General features: G+C 44.9%; 1 protein-coding gene across 1 annotated transcript; it reads left to right on the top strand.

The window, feature by feature from the left end:
* Window positions 1-14,142: 14,142 nt before the first annotated feature.
* Window positions 14,143-17,350, top strand: LOC123117765 (cytochrome P450 87A3). Its single transcript, XM_044538450.1, has 9 exons — window positions 14,143-14,413; window positions 14,557-14,881; window positions 14,991-15,140; window positions 15,445-15,696; window positions 16,112-16,201; window positions 16,345-16,423; window positions 16,539-16,645; window positions 16,772-16,902; window positions 16,997-17,350. Exons 1-9 carry the CDS (start codon window positions 14,187-14,189, stop codon window positions 17,097-17,099), a joined length of 1,464 nt encoding a protein of 487 aa, XP_044394385.1. The 5' UTR covers window positions 14,143-14,186; the 3' UTR covers window positions 17,100-17,350.
* Window positions 17,351-22,307: the final 4,957 nt, after the last annotated feature.

Genomic DNA, 22,307 nt, shown 5'->3' with positions numbered 1-22,307 from the left:
AAAAAAAAACAAGCAGTTAGAGCAATGCATGTGGATTAAGTAACTTATACCTTAAGGTTCTTGGGGTGTGGCTCAGTGGATGACCGGAGGCTGATCTGCCGATACTATGTATGACAGTGAGGAAGAATGGGTCGGAGGGCCTACCGCGCCGCCGCTGGGTGAAAGAGAACATTGCCGCTGGTAGTGGACTCCCTCCCTCATCGACTACAACAACGTTAAGCCTCCTTCCCTTGTCCGCCGGACGGGATCTTGCCGGCTCTTTGACCAGAAGTTAGGGGAGAGAGAGAGAGAGCGAGAGGCCAACACGGTCTTGTTTAGATCTGGAGAGGGTGAGAGAGTGCAAAGAGAAAAACTACAAGCACTGAGGCTCCAGCGTTATATATATAGTGGAGAGAGAGTGTGAAGAGAGCAAACCCTAGAAAACAAGCGTCGAGGCTGCAGCGTATATAGTTGGAGTGGTTTTATTTTTCTCTCCATAAAAATCGTTTTAAATTGTGCACGAAACAAAACTCTTTATAATGTAGTGAAGAAAAATACTAGGGCAATGCTAGTATGTGAAGAAAATTTAATGCTCGAAGGAGTCAACTCGCAATTAACGCTGCACGCCTCCCGGTCGCACTTACTATCGTTCATGTGTGGTACACAACCCTCCGAAGTGAATAATAGCTGGACCACACAAAGTCAAAATATCAAAAAGGTGGGCTGCACCATCCTCCAATTTTAAATATTTTCGTGAAATACAATTTTAATTACTTTGTAGTTACACTTTGCTCTCTTATAATAATTTTATTCGGCCAAAGTCAGTGTGCCACCGTATCTCGTACTACTACCTCTGTCCAGGTTTTTACGCCACGTCATATAATTTTTATCAAAGTTTGACCAAATTTTTTAACTACTCCCTCCTTTCGAGTTTATGGGGCTTAAATTTGAAATCTCATCAACCGAGGGAGATGATGTGGGGAAATGTACTCCATCTCGTAGTTTACAAAATTACTCAAACGGTCAGCTGCGACACCCGCTCCTGACCACCCTGGCCCACCAAAGGCCCCTCCATTGCCCATGCACGCTTCCCACCCAAAACGGTCAGCTCTGCGCCAGAGATTTGGTGCCGCATTCATGCTCGGGCACAGTCGACGCGACTTCTCACTAGCGCATGCGTTGAAGGGAGAAGCGGCCGAAGCGTCATGGTTGATTCATCCATCCAACTTACTGTCGGGTCTATGTGATTTGATGGATCACTGGTCATTATTATTGAGGTGGTATGACAGTGCTGAGTCTCAGTTGTACTGTACACTTTACTTTGGTGCATGCCACATGCATGGGATGCTGGATGTCCCATCACTAGTGCAGAACCAGGCTATAGCACCGGTTCATAAGGAGCTTTAGTGCCGGTTTTGCAACCGGCACTAACGGGTGGGGACTAAAGGCCCCCCTTTAGTCCCGGTTCAGCACGAACCGCCACTAAAGGGTCACCACATGGCATGAGGCCACGCCGGGGGCTAGGAGACCTTTAGTACCGGTTGGTAACACCAACCGATACTAAATGTTTAGGGGGTTTTGGGTTTATGAATTATTTTTCCTTTAGTTTTGTGTTTTCCATTTAATTCTTTCTCATCTGCTGGTATTTTATGATACTACATATTATACACGTTATTTCTTGTTGAATTGCTCGTACGCGATCCGATGGTAGGAGCTTGTCCCGCATGTCCCGGAACTTTAAAGAAGGAGATCAAATATGCATGTATTAGTTGTGTATATATATATTATATATCAATAATGATGTAAAAATTGTGAATAGTGCTCAGACAAACGTACCTATTGCTGTCTATCAGATCTGCTCCTTTCGAACTCCATCATGCAAATGTTTTCACAAACGTAGTATGCACATAGATCATTCCCCGGCAACTGCTTCATGCACTTCATGAGAATAGAGTTCAATCAGATAATAATTAATCAAACATGATAAGTATTGAAACTAGAATCAATTAAAGAGATGGTAGCTAGCTAGTACTACTTAATTAATTATACCTTGGGTCGATGCCAATTCAGCTTTTCTTTCCATTCGCGTGGAACCTCTTTCCTGAACTTTTTCCAAGCGCTGCCCGCTGGCAAAGAAAATGAATAAAGGAGTTATTAATTAGTTGATCTCAGGAAATGACAAACTAAATAGGTCGACATATAGTTCGATAATGATTGAAATTGCTTGTCGAGTATCCCCTTTACGATTTCATACTGCTCGGGTGGTTTAAATAGCGAGTCCAGAACTTCAACGTCAGCATCTTCAACTTGAATGATTAACAAGATCCAGTGGAAACTTCATGCGCACACGTCTGCATGTATAAAAATTAAGCGGGCATGTGCATAACACTCATCAACTGCCCTAAATCCTATGCACTTATTAGTTAACATCTAGCTAAAAAAACAAAATTTGCAGTACAAGACAGTGTGACTTGAATCCTCGACATCGTGGTTCATCCGATGAGATCATCGTGGAACATGTGGGAGCCAACATGGGTATCCAGATCCCGCTGTTGGTTATTGGCCGGAGAGCTGTCTCGGTCATGTCTGCGTGATTCCCGAACCCATAGGGTCTACACACTTAAGGTTCGGTGACGCTAGGGTTATTAGGAAGACTTGTATGTGATTACCGAATGTTGTTCGGAGTCCCGGATGAGATCGCAGACGTCACGAGGAGGTTTGGAATGGTCCGGAGGTGAAGATTTATATATGGGAAGTTGTAATACGATCACCGGAAAGTTTCGGGGGCATACCGGTATTGTACCGGGGCAACCGGAAGGGTTCCGGGGGTCCACCGGGAGGGGACACCTCTCCCGGAGGGCCTCATGGGCCGTGGAGGGAAGGGAACCAGCCCTTAGAGGGCTGGGCACACCCCCCCTTGGGCCCATGCGCCTAGGGTTGGGGGGGGGAAACCTAAAGGGGGGCGCCCCCCTTGCTTGGGGGGCAAGTCCCCCCCCCCTTGGCCGCCGCCCCCCCTCTAGATCTCATCTAGAGGGGGACGGCCCCCTTCCTCCTCCCCCTATAAATAGAGGGGCGAGGGGAGGGCTGCAGACACACCTCCAAGGCGCAGCCCCTCCCCTCCCCAACACCTCTCCTCCTCCGCAGAAGCTTGGCGAAGCCCTGCCGGAGTGCTGCCTCTCCATCACCACCACGCTATCGTGCTGCTGCTGGAGCTTTCTTCCTCAACCTCTCCCTCCTCCTTGCTGGATCAAGGTGCGGGAGACGTCTCTGCTCCGTATGTGTGTTGAAAGCGGAGGTGCCGTCTGTTCGGCGATAGGATCTTCGGTGATTTGGATCACGACGAGTACGAATCCATCAACCCCGTTCTCTTAAACGCTTCCGCTCGCGATCTACAAGGGTATGTAGATGCACTCATCTCTCTCTCGTTGCTAGATGACTCCATAGATTGATCTTGGTGATGCGTAGAAATTTTTTATTTTCTGCAACGACCCCAACATCAACAACAACTAAAATATGTGTATACCCATTAGAGGCAGGAAAAGGTCCTATATAATCAAAGCCCCAAACATCAAATGGCTCAATAGCAAGAGAATAGTTCATAGGCATTTCTTGACGTCTACTAATATTACCAATTCTTTGACATTCATCACAAGACAAGACAAACTTACGGGCATCTTTGAAGAGAGTAGGCCAATAAAAACTAGATTGCAATACCTTATGCGCAGTTCTATCTCCAGTGTGGTGTCCTCCATATGCCTCGGAGTGACACTTGCGTAGGATCTGTTCCTGTTCATGCTCAGGTACACAACGTCTAATAACACCATCTACTCCTTCTTTATAAAGGTGTGGGTCATCCTAGAAGTAATGTCTTAAATCATAGAAAAACTTTTTCTTTTGCTGGTATGTAAAACTAGGCGGTATGAATTTAGCAACAATGTAATTAGCATAATCAGCATACCAAGGAGCAGTACGAGAAGCATTTATGACAGCTAATTGTTCATGGGAAAGCTATCATCAATAGGTAGTGGGTCATTGACGAGGACATGTATTGGGGGTAGGGTAACAGGACTGACCTAAAGACCCTACCCATGGACACCGTACACTTTGTACTGGGCCCCTGGGCCAGATCGCCGTCCAGATGTACCGCAACTTGAAAGTCACTCGGACGGCAACAACCACTCGGAGCACGGCACTCCACTCGATGAGCTCATTCCACTCGGCCGGGTAACTCACTCGGATATGCGAAGACCAATAGTCAGCATAACGGTTTTGTAGTGGCCAGGTAATATGGCATTGATACTCCACTTTGTAACATAGGAGGTGAGGGCGTGGCGCACTCTATATAAGCCACCCCCACCACTAGACTCAGGGAGCTTTTTCTTCCATCTCTCTCTCTTTTTCACCATTAGTTCCAGGACTTAGCTTAGGCATGGGGATACATTCCTCTCTCACACACACACATTGTAATCTCCGGATATATACTCAGATAAAACAAAGCCTCTCCGGAGCACGAGACGTAGGGTTGTTATCTCCACCGTGAGAGGCCCGAACTCGCTAAAACCACCATGTCACCCATATGCATCTCGATAGATCATGCTCCGTTATCCTACCTCTCTCTTACTGTCGGAGTCGTTCCCACGACAGTCAGCAAGAACATTCTCTAACCAAGACAAGTTGTCTGCAACGGGGTTCTTAGCTCCCTTTCTATCAATAGTATGTAAATCAAATTCTTGTAGCAAGAGAACCCATCTAATAAGTCTAGGTTTAGCATCTTTATTTTCCATAAGATATTTAATAGCAGCATGATCAGTGTGAATAGTTACTTTAGAATCAACAATATAAGGTCTGAACTTATCACAAGCAAATAAAACTGCTAAAAATTCCTTTTCAGTAGTAGCATAATTTCTTTGGGCAGTGTCTAGAGTTTTACTAGCATATTGAATAACATTTAATTTCTTATCAACTCTTTGTCCTAGAACAACACCTACAACATAATCACTAGCATCACACATAATTTCAAAGGGTAAATTCCAATCAGGTGGCTGAACAATAGGTGCAGAAATCAAAGCTTTCTTAAGTATTTGAAATGCTTCTACACAATCATCACCGAAGACAAAAGGAATATCCTTTTGTAATAGATTAGTCAGAGGCCTAGAAATTTTAGAAAAGTCCTTAATGAACCTCCTAAAAAAACCGGCATGACCAAGGAAACTTCTTATACCTTTGATGTCCTTGGGACATGACATCTTTTCAATTACATCAACTTTAGCTTTATCAACTTCATTACCTCTTTCAAAACTTTTATGCCCCAAGACAATGCCTTCATTAACCATAAAGTGGCACTTCTCCCAATTCAAAACAAGACTAGTATCTTCGCATCTCTGCAAAACTCGTTCAAGGTTGCCCAAGCAATCATCAAAATAGGATCCATAAACGGAGACATCATCCATGAATACCTCATAAATCTTTTCACAAAAGTCAGAGAATATAGCCATCATGCATCTTTCAAAGGTAGCAGGTGCATTACATAAACCAAAATGCATAAGCCTATAAGCAAAATTACCGAAAGGGCAAGTATAAGTGGTCTTTTGTTGATCCTCCGCTGACACAGGTATTTGAGAGAAACCAGAGTAACCATCTAGAAAGCAAAAATGTGTATGTTCGGATAGTATTTCTAGCATTTGATCAATAAAAGGTAAATGTTAATGATATTTTTTAGTAGCTTTATTTAATTTGCGGAAATCAATACCATCCTATAACCTGTAATAATTCTTTGCGGAATCAATTCATCTTTATCATTAGGAACGACAGTAATACCTCCCTTCTTAGGGACACAATGAACATGACTTACCTATTGGCTATCAACAACGGGATAAATTATACCTACCTCTAGGAGCTTTAGTATTTCCTTTCTTACCACTTCCTTCATCTTAGGATTTAACCGTCGTTGGTGATCAATAACTGGTTTCGCGTCTTCTTCCAATTTTATTTTGTGTTGGCATAGAGTGGGACTAATGCCCTTAAGATCATCAAGAGTATATCCAATAGCAGCACGATGCTTCTTCAGAGGTTTCAATAATCTTTCCTCTTCCTGCTCTGAAAGGTTAGCTCTAATAATAACAGGATATATCTTCTTTTCATCGAGATAAGCATATTTAAGAGTATCATGTAATGGTTTAAGCTCAAACACGGGATCACCCTTGGGTGGTGGAGGATCCCCTAGGATTTCAACAGGTAAGTTGTGTTTCAAAATAGGACCCTGTTTAAAGAATACTTCATCTATCTCCCTTCTTTCATTCATAAACATATCATTTTCATGGTCTAGAAAATATTGTTCTAAGGGATCAGTAGGAGGCACGGCAATAGAAGCAAGACCAATAATTTTATCCTTACTAGGCAATTCTTTATCATGGGGTTGTCTACGAAACTTAGCAAAATTAAACTCATGAGACATATCCCCTAAACCAACAGTAACAACATATTTTTTGCAATCAATCTTAGCATTAACAGTATTCAAGAAGGGTCTACCAAATATGATGGGACAAAAGTCATCTTGTCGGGAACCAAGAACAAGAAAATCGGCAGGATATTTAACTTTCCCACACAAGAATTCAACATCTCTAACAATCCCAATTGGTGAAATAGTATATCTATTGGCAAGCTTAATTGTAACATCAATTTCTTCTACCTCAGCAGGTGCAATATCATGCATAATTTCTTCATATAAGGAATAAGGTATTGCACTGGCACTAGCACCCATATCACATAAGCCATGATAACAATGATCTCCTATTTTAATAGAAATAACAGGCATGCCTACTACAGGTCTATGTTTCTTAGCATCGGGTCTAGCAATTCTAGCAGCTTCATCACAGAAATAAATAACATGCCCATCAATATTATCAGCCAAGAGATCTTTAACCATAGCAATACTAGGTTCAACTTTAATTTGCTCAGGTGGTGTGTATGTTCTAGTATTACTCTTATGAACCACAGTTGAAGCTTTAGCATGATCCTTTATCCTAACAGGGAAATGTGGTTTCTCAGTATAAGTGGAAGGAACAATAGGATCATTATAAGTGATAGTCTTTTCTTCAATTGTAATAGGTGCAACTACTTTTACTTCAGTGGGAGGATAATATTTAAACCACTTCTCCTTAGGGAGATCAACATGAGTAGCAAATGATTCACAGAAAGAAGCTACTATCTCAGAGTCAAGTCCATATTTAGTGCTGAACTCACGGAAGACATTGGTATCCAGACAAGATTTAACACAATCAAACATAGGTGTCATACCTGAGTCCTTACCATCGTCGGAATCCCAATCTTCAGAGTTGCGTTTAATTATTTTCAATAAATCCCACTTGAATTCAATAGTCTTCATCATAAAAGACCCAACACAAGAAGTATCGAGCATGGTGCGATTGTTGAGAGAAAGCCGAGCATAAATTTTTTGAATAATCATTTCTCTTGAGAGCTCATGATTGGGGCATGAATATAACATTGACATAAGCCTCCCCCAAGCTTGAGTGATGCTTTATCCTTCGTGAGGCCAAAAATTATATATATATAATTACGATCATAATGAACAAGATGCATAGGATAAAACTTCTGGTGAAATTCCAATTTCAATTGTCTATAGTCCCAGGATCCCATATCATCACATAGCCTATACCAACTCAATGCATCTCCCTTCAAAGATAAAGGGAAAACCTTCTTCTTAATAACATCCTCAGGCATACCTGCAAGCTTAAATAATCCACAAACTTCATCTACATAGATTAGGTGCAAGTCGGGATGTAATGTTCCATCTCCTGTAAAAGGATTAGCTAGTAGTTTCTCTACCATACCCGAAGGAATTTCAAAGTAAACATTTTCAGTAGGTTCAGTAGGTTGAGGAGCAACTCTTTGCTCTACTGGTCGGGGTGAAGATACCTCGAACAAGCTCCTTAAAGGATTAGTTTCCATAGTAACAAGTGACAGTAAATTTCAGCACACTATATAAATGTTTCCTTACCAAGTTCCACTTACCAAAGGCGATTCACTCCCCGGCAACAGCGCCAGAAAAGAGTCTTGATGACCCACAAGTGTAGGGTATCTATCATAGTCCTTTCGATAAGTAAGAGTGTCGAACCCAACGAGGAGCAGAAGGAAATGACAAGCGGTTTTCAGTAAGGTATTCTCTGCAAGCACTGAAATTGTAGGTAACAGATAGTTTTGTGATAAGATAATTTGTAACGGGTAACAAGCAATGAAAGTAAATAAGGTGCAGCAAGATGTCCCAATCCTTTTTGTAGCAAAGGACAAGCCTCTACAAGTTCTTATATGAGAAAAGCGCTCCCGAGGACACATGGGAATTATCGTGAAGCTAGTTTTCATCACGCTCATATGATTCACGTTCATTACTTTGATAATTTGGTATGTGGGTGGACTGGTGCTTGGGTACTGCCCTTTATTGGACAAGCATCCCACTTATGATTAACCCCTATTGCAAGCATCCACAACTACAAAAGAAGTATTAAGGTAAACCTAACCATAGCATGAAACATGTGGATCCAAATCAGCCCCTTACGAAGCAACACATAAACTAGGGTTTAAGATTCTGTCACTCTAGCAAACCATCATCTACTTATTACTTCCCAATGCCTTCCTCTAGGCCCAAATAATGGTGAAGTGTCATGTAGTCAACGTTCACATAACACCACAAGAGGAGAGACAACATACATCTCATCAAAATATCAAACGAATACCAAATTCACATGACTACTTATAGCAAGACTTCTCCCATGTCCTCAAGAACAAACGTAACTACTCACAAATCATATTCAAGTTCATATAATCAAAGGGGTATTAATATGAATTAAGGATCTGAACATATGATCTTCCACCAAATAAACCAACTAGCATCAACTACAAGGAGTAATCAACCCTACTAGCAACCCACAGGTACCAATCTGAGGTTTTGGTACAAAGATTGGATACAAGAGATGAACTAGGGTTTGAGAGGAGATGGTGCTGGTGAAGATTTTGATGGAGATTGACTCCCTCCCGATGAGAGGATCGTTGGTGATGACGATGGTGATGATTTCCCCCTCCCGGAGGGAAGTTTCCCTGGTAGAACAGCTCCGCTGGAGCCCTAGATTGGTTCCGCCAAGGTTCTGCCTCGTGGCGGCAGAGTCTCGTCCTGTAAGCTTGCTTATGATTTTTTCCAAAGTAAAAGACTTCATATAGCAGAAGATGGCCACCGGAGGGCTGTCAGGTGGCCCACGAGGCAGGGGGGTGCCCCCCACCCTCGTGGACAGGGTGTGGGCCCCCTGACGCTGATTCTTTTGCAAGTATTTTTTATTAATTCCAAAAATGACTTTCATGGAGTTTCAGGACTTTTGGAGTTGTGTAGAATAGGTCTCTAATATTTGCTCCTTTTCCAGCCCAGAATCCCAAATGCCGGCATTCTCCCTCTTCATGTAAACCTTGTAAAATAAGAGAGAATAGGCATAAGTATTGTGATATTTCATGTAATAACAGCCCATAATGCAATAAATATCAATATAAAAGCATGATGCAAAATGGACTTATCAGTCATCAGCATGTAGTAGGCATGCCATACTTCCAATTAAACCAAGGGCACAATTTATAAGATGCATAGATTAATTACAATTAACTTTACAAAATGGAACATGCTATTAACAGACTGACAATTACAGTTTAAGCAATTTGAGAGCATTAAAAGAACAAGCTATATTAGGCTATAAATGCAAACAAGGGAATGGATGGATGGAGCATAACATGGTCTTCAAAACAAGATTACCGAACATCTCCAAAATATGCATAGATTGGATGGTAGCATCAAGCAAACATGGCATCATAATATAACTGTTTTAGACCACAGAATTTACCGAGTCTCTAAAAACAACAAATAGTGAGTAGGCCACTTAGCAAGCTCATGGTACTCACATCAGGACATATCATGGCATGAAATAAATACTTCAAGCAAGAGGACATAAACATGCATCAAACATATGTTGACAAGATGCTAGTATGATGTATGCATTAAATCACATGAAAATAACAAAAGGGCAAATTATAACTTTTAGCAGTTAACAACAACATGCACTTTTGCAACGAAGATTATGACATGATATGAACCCTATCATGAATGCAACAACCACCATCATATAGAGCACAGAGAGTACAACATTTTGACATAATATACACTCCAATCGGAAAAACATGCAAAAAGTTATGGCATCGCAAACATGCACACATGATGATAGGAATCAGGGACTTGGTCGTTTTCGGGAAATAGAGCGAGCGCAATTTAACAAATCTGTGCACGGGCGAGACTTAGCGGGGGTGAGCTCACCAGAGGGCCCGTGGGACGGAGCCGGGTGGTTTAGATGGCGGTTCACGGGGCGGTCGGCGTGGACCGGGTGGACCGGGGCCAGTTCGCCTGAACCGTCCTGTCCGGTGATTCAGGGCCGGTTCGGGGCAGGTCGCTGGTAGGGGAGACCGAGGCGGCGGCCCGACGGTGCAGGGCGAGGCAGTGGCGATTCAGATGCGACGAGGAGGGCCAGGATCTGCCAGATCTGACGAGGAGGAGGTCAGGGCAGTCGGATCCGGCCAGGACAGTCATGTTCCCGGTGGCGGCGACGACCACGGGCGGCGGGCCGGCGGTGCTCCATGGACGAGGGAGGTCTACGGGCAGAGAGGAGGAGGGTGAGGCTGACGGGGTCGGGTTAAGGCGGCGAGCGGGCGCCCGTGGCGCGGCGAGGACTCGTGCGGGCGGTGGGGCTTGGCACGGAGACGGCGGGGTCGGGCGCCGGCGCGAGGAGAGAGTGGGGCGCTCGGGCGCTGCGGCTCGCTGTGGGAGTGGGCGACTGCTCGGGCAGCTCGGGCGAGCGGCAACGCAGTTCAGGGCTGGGCGGGCCTTGCATGGGCCTGGCAGCCGGTGCGATGGTGGGAGGCTGGAGGAGGAGACAAGTGGTGGCAGTGGGTTTGCCTGGCGCGGAAAATGAGGAAGGCTAGGGTTTCCAAAATAGGAGGGCTAGGCCGTCCTTTTATAGGTTGGGATGCTAGGGTTAGGGGAGTTTTGAGGGGTTTCGGATCCTCTGATGACGATCCAACGACACTGGTCGGAGGGGGGTTTAGGCTGGCTTAGTGGACTGGTTTAGTGGCTGTGTAGAGGTCGTGGGCTGCGGGAGAGAAGAGAGAGAGAGGCCCGACGACTCTTTTCGGAGATCGAAACTTCCGACGAATTAACCGGCAACAGTGCCGCTATGGTTGACAGTTGGGCTATCAAACGGACTCCGAATGCGACGAAATTTGGCAGGCGGTCTACCTACCCTATAACAAGACCGCACGCCAACTTTCAACTGATTCCAACAACATTTTTATCCCACTTATAAAATAATATTTCGAAAGTGTCGTGGGCGCGTGCGGGTGTAGTTGGACTCAGAACGGACAATAGAAGGAACGGGGAGGAGCCGCCAACTATGGACGGATGCAAGTTTTGAAAACATGCAGAAGAAAATGCACATGATGACATGGCAAAGTGCAACACGCAAGAGAATGACATGGCAACGACGGTGAATAACCGGAAGACATCTAGCGCATCGGTCTTGGGCCGTTACAGTGAGTCTAGTGTTTCAATAGTTCCCTCATCAATTCTAATGATTAACAGGATCTAGTGGTAACTGCACACACATTTATATAAGTGGGCATGCATAACTCATCAACTAAACTTAACATCGAGTAAGTAAAATAGAATTTGTAGTACAAGACAGTAACACTCACTTGAAGTTGTAAGGAAATAGTATTTCCGTTCTGGTATATAGTTCCTTCAAAAACATTAGCAAGTTATTCTCTGAGTCTTCGGTGTGGTTTCTTAACATCATTTCATTAACGGTATTTGGGTCAATAAACCCAATGTCATAGACTCCATTTCTTTTGCATCCAATAATCTTCATTCTGCATAATAGTACACAAAAGAATATACTAAGGATAATTACAGGCAATGAACGAGCTGAGCTAGAGACTTAAACTACAGAAAGAAATCACTTACAAACAATAGCAGCTTACGATAGTTTTGTCGAGTGTGTTTTGATTGAATAACTGAATAATTTATGAAAACTCAATTCATATCCCATTTGCATGGAATATTTCTCTTGCTGGACTTTCACCATGAGCATCTGTCGCCCCATCTTTACTTCTCTCAGGTACCAGTCATGCAATTTGCATATTTGTGTTGATAAAAGCGGGACCTACTCAGGCCTGACCAGAGGGTTCCCGGGGACATACTCCCTTGCAAATTTTGTAGCCATGGGGACAGTCCTCGATGCCTAGGAGTTACTCAACACTGAGACCTAATTCTTTAGCAAGAGCATCGGTTGCCGCCTTATCAGTACTCACCTTGTGCGGGGGGATTAATTGCATTGCCTGTTCTTCGAGCTGGGGAACAATTTTCATGCTTCTATTACTACCTGTAAGGCTTGACTGCTGATGTTTCTTTGCATGTTATGACTTGCCAATAGAGTGTTCACAGTCATCTAGTGGCCTTGGCGCGGGGGGTCACTCTAGCCGATGCTGAAAGCGTTGTACGATTTTCAGAGGTATTTTCTCCTGTGGCAGCGGGGGCGGTTTCGGTCCAAAATGTGCCTTCACCTCAGAATCCACTTTGGCTCTGATTTCCTCCTCAGTCATCTCATCAGCCAACTTCTTTTTGGCAGGAGGCTTAGGTTTCTTATTTGATGCTCTCTTCCGCTTTGGAGTCCGCTGGCGCAGCAGAGATCGATATTGCGGACTCGCACTGAGCTCCATCTTGGGGTGGGGTGGAGTCGGCTGGCACGGTGGAGATCGATATGGCGGACTCGCGCTGCGCTCCGTCTTGAGGTGGGGTGGAGTCGGCTGACGCGACGGGCTTGGAGGAGGAGTCGGTGGCCTTGGCGCCGAGTTTGGAAAGATGATGCATTCCTTTCTCCATACAATGAGAGCACGTATGGCTTCTCCCAATGTCTGCTCCCCTTGACCTCCAGGAAAGTCAAGCTCTAGTGAGTCATATCCCGATGTAACTTTATCCACCCCGACACGAGCATAGCCAGTTGGAATTGGATTGCCATGGATGGTTGCATCGCGCTCATTCGGTAAAGCAAAGCTGTCCGCCACCTTCATGGATATGTTCTTCAGTTTCATGTGTACCTCACAACCCTTCGTCTTTTTAATATCATCCACGGGGTAGCAAGCCAGCAGTGCATCGTCGGTGGAGACCCCCGTGGAACCCATGCTGCTTTTCGGCATAGCTGGTACGACACTACCCAATGCTATATCTGCTTGCTCCTGCCGTTGAGACACCCTTTGCTCGCTAACTGTGTCCAGCTGCTCCTCATTCCGCAATAAAACACGTTCCAATCCGCGTTCTTTGATTCTAACTTTTGAAGCCAGTTAGCATCCCACTTCTTCTTTCTCGCACGGCTTCTGTAAGTGTTGTTCCACTCCGCAAACCCCTCGACCCACGGAAAAACGACTTTGCTTCGTGTTCGTCCCGGGAGAAGAAGGGGAAGATAATAACCTTAGTGAGTGCAAAATTTTCTGTAGAAGCAAGGACCAAATCCGCCAGGCCCAGTGCTAGGGTTCGGGTTAATGTGAAGAAAGGCATCATATATCTCTTGTTGCAAAAAAGGGGCGTGGTCCGGGTAGAGGTCCGGGATGTTAAAGCGCCAAGCAGTAGATTTTGTAGAGCCAATAAGGTCCGAGTAGAAGTCTTTGTAGGTTACATACCATGCACAATAATTAAATAACAAGATCCCTAGGATCAAGGCAGTAACAGCTATACAAATCGTACCATATACAAGAATAATATCAGGAAGATGTGATTTGGCTATCCCTAAGAGATGCTTGCCGATACTAATTGATCACCTTTCACATGGTGTGATTTATCAGCATCATGTGATTTGGCTATCCCTAACATATGCTTACCTGTACTCCAGTTAATTAAGTAGATCACCTTTCACATGGTGTGGTTACTCTATGTACCCCACTTAATTTATCTGCCCCGTGCTAACCAAGTAGGGTATGGATATATAGATGCCAGCTAGCTGAAAGAAATAGAAGTCAAAAGACACCTAAGAATCATCATAACAGTTGTATATATAAGCATGTAAAGACCTCTACAATCCGCACACAACTAACTACACCCCTCATTTCCTTACTAGATGCACTTGGAGATGGACATTTCTGTTGCTCAATACGTAGCTCTGTGTGGAGTTACACTTGTGATTGGATGGCTAGTACACTGGGTATACAAATGGATTAACCCGGTTTGCAACGGTGTTCTTCCTCCTGGCTCCATGGGATTCCCTATTATTGGTGAGACCTTGGACTTCCTCAAGGCAAGCTCTTCCCTGGACATCCCAGACTTCTACAAACAAAGGATGAAAAGGTACCGCTTGAACTAATGGAGATGTTGTACAGTACTAGTATTTGTTGTCATTTTTTCTTTTGCAAATAAACGTGCGAGATCTGATTCTAGCACACAGTAGTGCTCAGCGTGTGAGAAAACACCTCTGGTTACTGTTTGCGCAGGTACGGCCCGGTATTCAAGACAAGCTTGCTTGGGCAGCCTGCGGTTATTTCCACCGACGCGGAGGTCAATCGGTTTGTGTTTCAGCACGAGGAGACCTTGTTCAGTATCGGGTACCCCTGGGCAGTGACCAAAATATTCGGTGAGAAGAGCATCGAAGCCGCCCATGGCACAATCCACAAGTTCGTCCGTAGATGCGCCTTCGCGCTGTTCGGCCTCCAGAATCTCAAAGAGGTGCTCCTCCCAGAGATGGAGGGCGCCGTGAGGGAGCGCCTTGCCGCGTGGGCGACCAAGCCGAGTGTGGACGTGCGCGGTGATGCGCCCGACGTAAGCGTCTTTGTGCTTGGTTTCGATGCCATTCTCCTACTCCCTGCTGTTTCCTGCATGGTGTGGTGACGGTATACAAATGCTGTATATATATGTACTGTGTCTGCAGATTCTCTTTGAGCTGGTGACGAGGAAGTGCCTTGGTTTCGATTCTTCCACCAAGTCGGGAAAACTGAGGAACAAGTTCGATGCGCTTTTCTCAGGGCTGTTCTCCTTCCCGATATATTTCCCTGGGACAACATTTTATGGATGCATGCAGGTATACAAATTAACTTGTTGTTTGTTTGCATGATCAAGAACCGGCGTATATCATTCTCATTCGCAAAAATAGAGAGCTCAAGTATAGAAGTTTGCCTGTCATATACACCACTGTGTCCCTTCGTTATGAAAATCAGGCTTCATATATTTTGAGTTTTTCACCGAGGAACGTGTATTAAAATTTAAAATGCTCCCATAATGCAGGGGCATGTATAAAATGACCCAACTAGTAGCCTTCAGTTAAGAGCTAATATCCGTTTCGAAAAGAAAAAAAAAGTTAAGATCTGATATGCTTGCGCGTGCAGGCCAGGAAAAATGTGCAGAAGACAGTACGCGATACGTTGGCAGAGAGGTTAGGTACACCAGGGAAGAAACATGGCGACCTCCTTGACGTAATTGTCGAGGAACTGCAGGGTGAAGAGCCATTAATAAGTGAGGATTTTGCTATTGATATGGTCTCGATGTTGTTGTTCTCCAGCGTCTTCACGCTATCAGGAACAATCGCTGTAGCATTCAAGTCACTCCATGACAACCCAGACGTTCTCCGGTCCCTGGAGGTTCTCCCTCCATTCCTTAATATATATTTTTTGATTCTATGTATGTAGACACATTTTAGTATGTATGTTCACTCATTTTAATATGTATCTAGTCAATATCTTAAAATAGCTACAAGTCTTATACTCCCTTCGTTCCTAAATATAAGTCTTTTTAGAGATTTCCTTATGAACTACATACAGATGTATATAGGCATATTTTAAGGTGTAGATTCACTTATTTTAATTCGTATGTAGTTCATATTGAAATCTCTAAAAAAGACTTATATTTAAGAACAGATGGAGTATTAGGAAACGAGAGAGTATGTATATAGTACTCGTACTATCAATACTAATGCTTGTAGACCAACGACAGAAGTAGCGAGATCCTGAAAACATGCAAAAGAATTAACATCCTGAAAACTTGCACTTTTCACAGAAGGAGAACCAAACTATGCTCAAGGATCGAAAGGGTGGGTGCTCCGGGCTCACCTGGGAGGAGTACAAGTCATTGACATTCACTAATCAGGTAAAAAAAGAATCATTGATTACAACTGGATTCATCAGTAGTACTCTACTCCCTCAGTTCAGGTTTAAGTCTGCACGCATGACAACTGGAGTCTTCACTGGTACAGGTTTCTATTCTGACAAGATTTTCCTTTTCGACTGAAGGTGACCAATGAGATTATTCGAATAAGCAATGCCGTAGTTGGAGTATTTAGGAAAACTCTTACGGATGTACAAGTCAACGGTGAACACTCAGAAACATTATTGTAATTATAGTAATCTGTTTGGTTAGCTAACAAAGCAGTAGAGTTATATAGCAATTAGCAATGTGTTGAACTGTTGATTCGTTCTTCCTGCAGGCTATACAATTCCAGCCGGATGGCAGGTCATAGTCAACCCCATGGCAGTTCATTTGAACGAAGAATTGTTCGAAGATCCACTCAAATTTAACCCATGGAGGTGGATGGTTAGTGAGGACATTGAAATGGCTGTATTCTTTCAATTTATATTCCCATTTTTCTACCTGAAAGATTCTGTTGGAACTAATATAGTATTGTGTGTATAAAAAAAATTGACAAATTTGAAAACACAGGATGAGTCAAAGCGCAGTGCAATGCTGAAGAATTTCTTGCCATTTGGGGCAGGAATCAGGGTTTGTCCTGCGGCAGATTTTGTCAAGCTGTTTGTAACACTTACCCTCCATATTTTGGTGACGGAGTATAGGTGTGTGCTTTTGGCACCTGAAAGATTGTTGCTTTCATTGCACCATGCACACTGCTTGTTGATATCCAATATGTAATTTTAACTTCCTTTGCAGATGGGAAGAAATGAAAGGAACTGACGAATTCCGAAGCGCGGATGTTATGTTCCCGCAGGGCTATCACATTCGACTTCGACCCAAGGACGATCAAATGAACTGATGCAGATATCAAATGGAACCTACGCCCGTCAGACTTCTCAACCATGTTATGGTTCAGACGGACACGACGATGGCTTGAGGGCGTGTTTCCCTTCTTAAAAATGTTGCGAAAGAAGTCTGGCTCTTAAATTCATATCATGTAATAGTTCTGCCATAGTTGTCCATGTTACATACTCTGTTTGTTGATGACTTTGACCTCGCTGTCATGCATCAACTTTAATAAAAAATGCTTGTTTGTATCACAATGATGAATAGGGCAAATGTTTCAACCTCCTTTTCTAACAAAACCAGACTTCTTACCACACCGTTAAATTACATCATTCCAGATCCAAATGTTTCTTTTCAAGTGCCTTCTCACCATAGAGTCTAATTAAATTACATTATTCAGAATCCAGATGTTTCTAAGGACAGCCAATATAAGTATATTGCTTAAGATTTTCAAGTGCACTATATCTAGTATTATTAGTTTCACATGTATGTGACCATCAACCATTTCCGATTAAAAAACCGGCCAATCTATGAATCTGGTATTGAAGTTAGTTTGAATAAGGAAAAATCATGTTTTCAGTTGTGTACATTTGTATTCGAATGAACTGCCTTGCTATTTTTTTATTTTTTATTTTTAGAAAAGGAGGATTGCCCCCGGCCACTGCATCTGGGCGATGCATGTAGCCGTTTTATTAATTATTCTGAGAGACCTTACAAAGCATTACATTAGTAAGCCTGAAGCCACTATCTAGGCGATACCTGTCGCTACTCCTATCCCCTTGATGCAGGGGTGCCGAATGTCCGAGCCTAATACCAAACATGCATTGCACCAAAACCTAACATCTAATGCCAGATGCCTCATCCCAGCCACATGCTGGGAATGGGTCACACACCGGTCCGGTGCACTCACCGAGGCTACCGCCGCCGTCATCCACCTAACCATCTTCAGAACAGGTACTGACGCAAAGACCTTGCCAGGTCAGCTGTCGACGCCACCATGGCACCGGACAGCGTCACCGTCCTGCGCAAGGCCATCACGCCACGTCCAGCCCCGAGACCCCGCTGCTCCATGCCGCCGAGACCCGCCGTCGTCGACGCGAGAGAAGGCACACCACACCACCTCACGCCTCTTCCATCTAGCGCCGCTCCAGAAATGATGCCCCCAAGAGGGAGCACGACACCATAGCGCCGCCATCGTCCGATCCGGTGATCTTAGGATTTCTCCCGGAGCGGCACGAGCAGGTTGGCGATAGTTGCTTGAAGATGCCTTCATCAAGATAACGACATAGACGCCGCCATCGCCCACCATGACCGGAGTCACCTCGGTTTTCACCGGCGACTATGTATCAACAACTCGCCGCCGGTGCTAATAGTGGCATCCAAGATCCGTCACTACCAGCCTGGCCAACCGCCTTTGGTGGAGAAGGCTGCCACCGCCACCATGCCTGGGCCAAGATACTCGGACGTCCTCGTGCCGTGAAGATTACCCAGGGGGATCTCCTCTTGCCGTTGTCGAGATGAGGCGCATCTGCAGTGGATCTTGATCTAAACCCCTCTGGCCCAGATCAGATCTCATCCCAGCCAAAATCTCATCCGCCAACGGTCGCTAGAGATCTTCTGGCCACCGCCAACCCGCTGCGCACTGCCATTGGAGGAGGAGGGAGATGGACGCCGCTGCCCGGCCCCACGCGTTACCACCGGCTGAGGACTGCGCCGCCGCCGCCGCACCACAGGGGCTTCGCCCCGCAGCCTCCTCAACAACGGCGGTGGTAGTGGGAGGCGATGGAGGGGGAGGGCTGAGGGCGGTATGGACGGGGACTCCTCGGGGCGGCGCCGCGCTGCCGCCTCAGGGGAGAGAGGTTGGGGGAGCGATTCGAGGGAGAGAGGTCGGGGGAAACTGCCTTGCTATGACAACAAGGAAATAAAATATCCATTTTATACAAAATTTGTTCGTTCGATTTAATTTCATAGGTACACTGCTTTTGATATACCATTCAAATGTACTACTTTCCCCCTTCCTTTCCTCTTTGAACCACGTCCTAGATTCATGATATACAACTTTCCCCACTACTTTCCTATTTGATGCAACACCTAGATTCGAGTACAGAAGCAAAAAAAAAACAAGCAGTTAGAGCAATGCATGTGGATTAAGTAACTTATACCTTAAGGTTCTTGGGGTGTGGCTCAGTGGATGATCGGAGGCTGATCTGCCGATACTATGTATGATAGTGAGGAAGAAGGGGTCGGAGGGCCTCCCGCGCCGCCGCTGGGTGAAAGAGAACATTGGCGCTGGTAGAGGATTCCCTCCCTCATCGACTACAACAACGTTAAGCCTCCTTCCCTTGTCCGCCGGACGGGATCTTGCCGGCTCTTTGACCAGAAGTTAGGGGAGAGAGAGAGAGAGCGAGAGGCCAACACGGTCTTGTTTAGATCTGGAGAGGGTGAGAGAGTGCAAAGAGAAAAACTACAAGCACTGAGGCTCCAGCGTTATATATATAGTGGAGAGAGAGTGTGAAGAGAGCAAACCCTAGAAAACAAGCGTCGAGGCTGCAGCGTATATAGTTGGAGTGGTTTTATTTTTCTCTCCATAAAAATCGTTTTAAATTGTGCACGAAACAAAACTCTTTATAATGTAGTGAAGAAAAATACTAGGGCAATGCTAGTATGTGAAGAAAATTTAATGCTCGAAGGAGTCAACTCGCAATTAACGCTGCACGCCTCCCGGTCGCACTTACTATCGTTCATGTGTGGTACACAACCCTCCGAAGTGAATAATAGCTGGACCACACAAAGTCAAAATATCAAAAAGGTGGGCTGCACCATCCTCCAATTTTAAATATTTTCGTGAAATACAATTTTAATTACTTTGTAGTTACACTTTGCTCTCTTATAATAATTTTATTCGGCCAAAGTCAGTGTGCCACCGTATCTCGTACTACTACCTCTGTCCCGGTTTTTACGCCACGTCATATAATTTTTATCAAAGTTTCACCAAAATTTTTAACTACTCCCTCCTTTCGAGTTTATGGGGCTTAAATTTGAAATCTCATCAACCGAGGCAGATGATGTGGGGAAATGTACTCCATCTCGTAGTTTACAAAATTACTCAAACGGTCAGCTGCCACGCCCGCTCCTGACCACCCTGGCCCACCAAAGGCCCCTCCATTGCCCATGCACGCTTCCCACCCAAAACGGTCAGCTCTGCGCCAGAGATTTGGTGCCGCATTCATGCTCGGGCACAGTCGACGCGACTTCTCACTAGCGCATGCGTTGAAGGGAGAAGCGGCCGAAGCGTCATGGTTGATTCATCCATCCAACTTACTGTCGGGTCTATGTGATTTGATGGATCACTGGTCATTATTATTGAGGTGGTATGACAGTGGTGAGTCTCAGTTGTACTGTACACTTTACTTTGGTGCATGCCACATGCATGGGATGCTGGATGTCCCATCACTAGTGCAGAACCAGGCTATAGCACCGGTTCATAAGGAGCTTTAGTGCCGGTTTTGCAACCGGCACTAACGGGTGGGGACTAAAGGCCCCCCTTTAGTCCCGGTTCAGCACGAACTACCACTAAAGGGTCACCACATGGCATGAGGCCGCGCCGGGGGCTAGGAGACCTTTAGTACCGGTTGGTAACACCAACCGATACTAAATGTTTAGGGGGTTTTGGGTTTATGAATTATTTTTCCTTTAGTTTTGTGTTTTCCATTTAATTCTTTTTCATCTGCTGGTATTTTATGATACTACATATTATACACGTTATTTCTTGTTGAATTGCTCGTACGCGATCCGATGGTAGGAGCTTGTCCCGCATGTCCCGGAACTTTAAAGAAGGAGATCAAATATGCATGTATTAGTTGTGTATATATATATTATATATCAATAATGATGTAAAAATTGTGAATAGTGCTCAGACAAACGTACCTATTGCTGTCTATCAGATCTGCTCCTTTCGAACTCCATCATGCAAATGTTTTCACAAACGTAGTATGCACATAGATCATTCCCCGGCAACTGCTTCATGCACTTCATGAGAATAGAGTTCAATCAGATAATAATTAATCAAACATGATAAGTATTGAAACTAGAATCAATTAAAGAGATGGTAGCTAGCTAGTACTACTTAATTAATTATACCTTGGGTCGATGCCAATTCAGCTTTTCTTTCCATTCACATGGAACCTCTTTCCTGAACTTTTTCCAAGCGCAGCCCGCCGGCAAAGAAAATGAATAAAGGAGTTATTAATTAGTTGATCTCAGGAAATGACAAACTAAATAGGTCGACATATAGTTCGATAATGATTGAAATTGCTTGTCGAGTATCCCCTTTACGATTTCATACTGCTCGGGTGGTTTAAGTCGCGAGTCCAGAACTTCAACGTCAGCATCTTCAACTTGAATGATTAACAAAATCCAGTGGAAACTTCATGCGCACACGTCTGCATGTATAAAAATTAAGCGGGCATGTGCATAACACTCATCAACTGCCCTAAATCCTATGCACTTATTAGTTAACATCTAGCTAAAAAAACAAAATTTGTAGTACAAGATAGTGTGACTTGAATCCTCGACATCGTGGTTCATCCGTTGAGATCATCGTGGAACATGTGGGAGCCAACATGGGTATCCAGATCCCGCTGTTGGTTATTGGCCGGAGAGCTGTCTCGGTCATGTCTGCGTGATTCCCGAACCCGTAGGGTCTATACACTTAAGGTTCGGTGACGCTAGGGTTATTAGGAAGACTTGTATGTGATTACCGAATGTTGTTCGGAGTCCCGGATGAGATCGCAGACGTCACGAGGAGTTTTGGAATGGTCCGGAGGTGAAGATTTATATATGGGAAGTTGCAATACGGTCACCGGAAAGTTTCGGGGGCATATCGGTATTGTACCGGGGCCACCGGAACGGTTCCGGGGGTCCACCGGGAGGGGACACCTCTCCCGGAGGGCCTCATGGAGCGTGGAGGGAAGGGAACCAGCCCTTAGAGGGCTGGGCGCATTCCCCCTTGGGCCCATGCGCCTAGGGTTGGGGGGGAACCTTAAGGGGGGCGCCCCCCTTGCTTGGGGGGCAAGTCCCCCCCCCCTTGGCCGCCGCCCCCCCTCTAGATCTCATCTAGAGGGTGCCGGCCCCCTTCCTCCTCCCCCTATAAATAGAGGGGCGAGGGGAGGGCTGCAGACACACCTCCAAGGCGCAGCCCCTTCCCTCCCCAACACCTCTC

Source organism: Triticum aestivum, chromosome 5B (genome assembly GCF_018294505.1).
Source record: "Triticum aestivum cultivar Chinese Spring chromosome 5B, IWGSC CS RefSeq v2.1, whole genome shotgun sequence".
Lineage (NCBI taxonomy): Eukaryota > Viridiplantae > Streptophyta > Magnoliopsida > Poales > Poaceae > Triticum > Triticum aestivum.
This window is presented reverse-complemented; position numbering and strand designations above follow the sequence as displayed.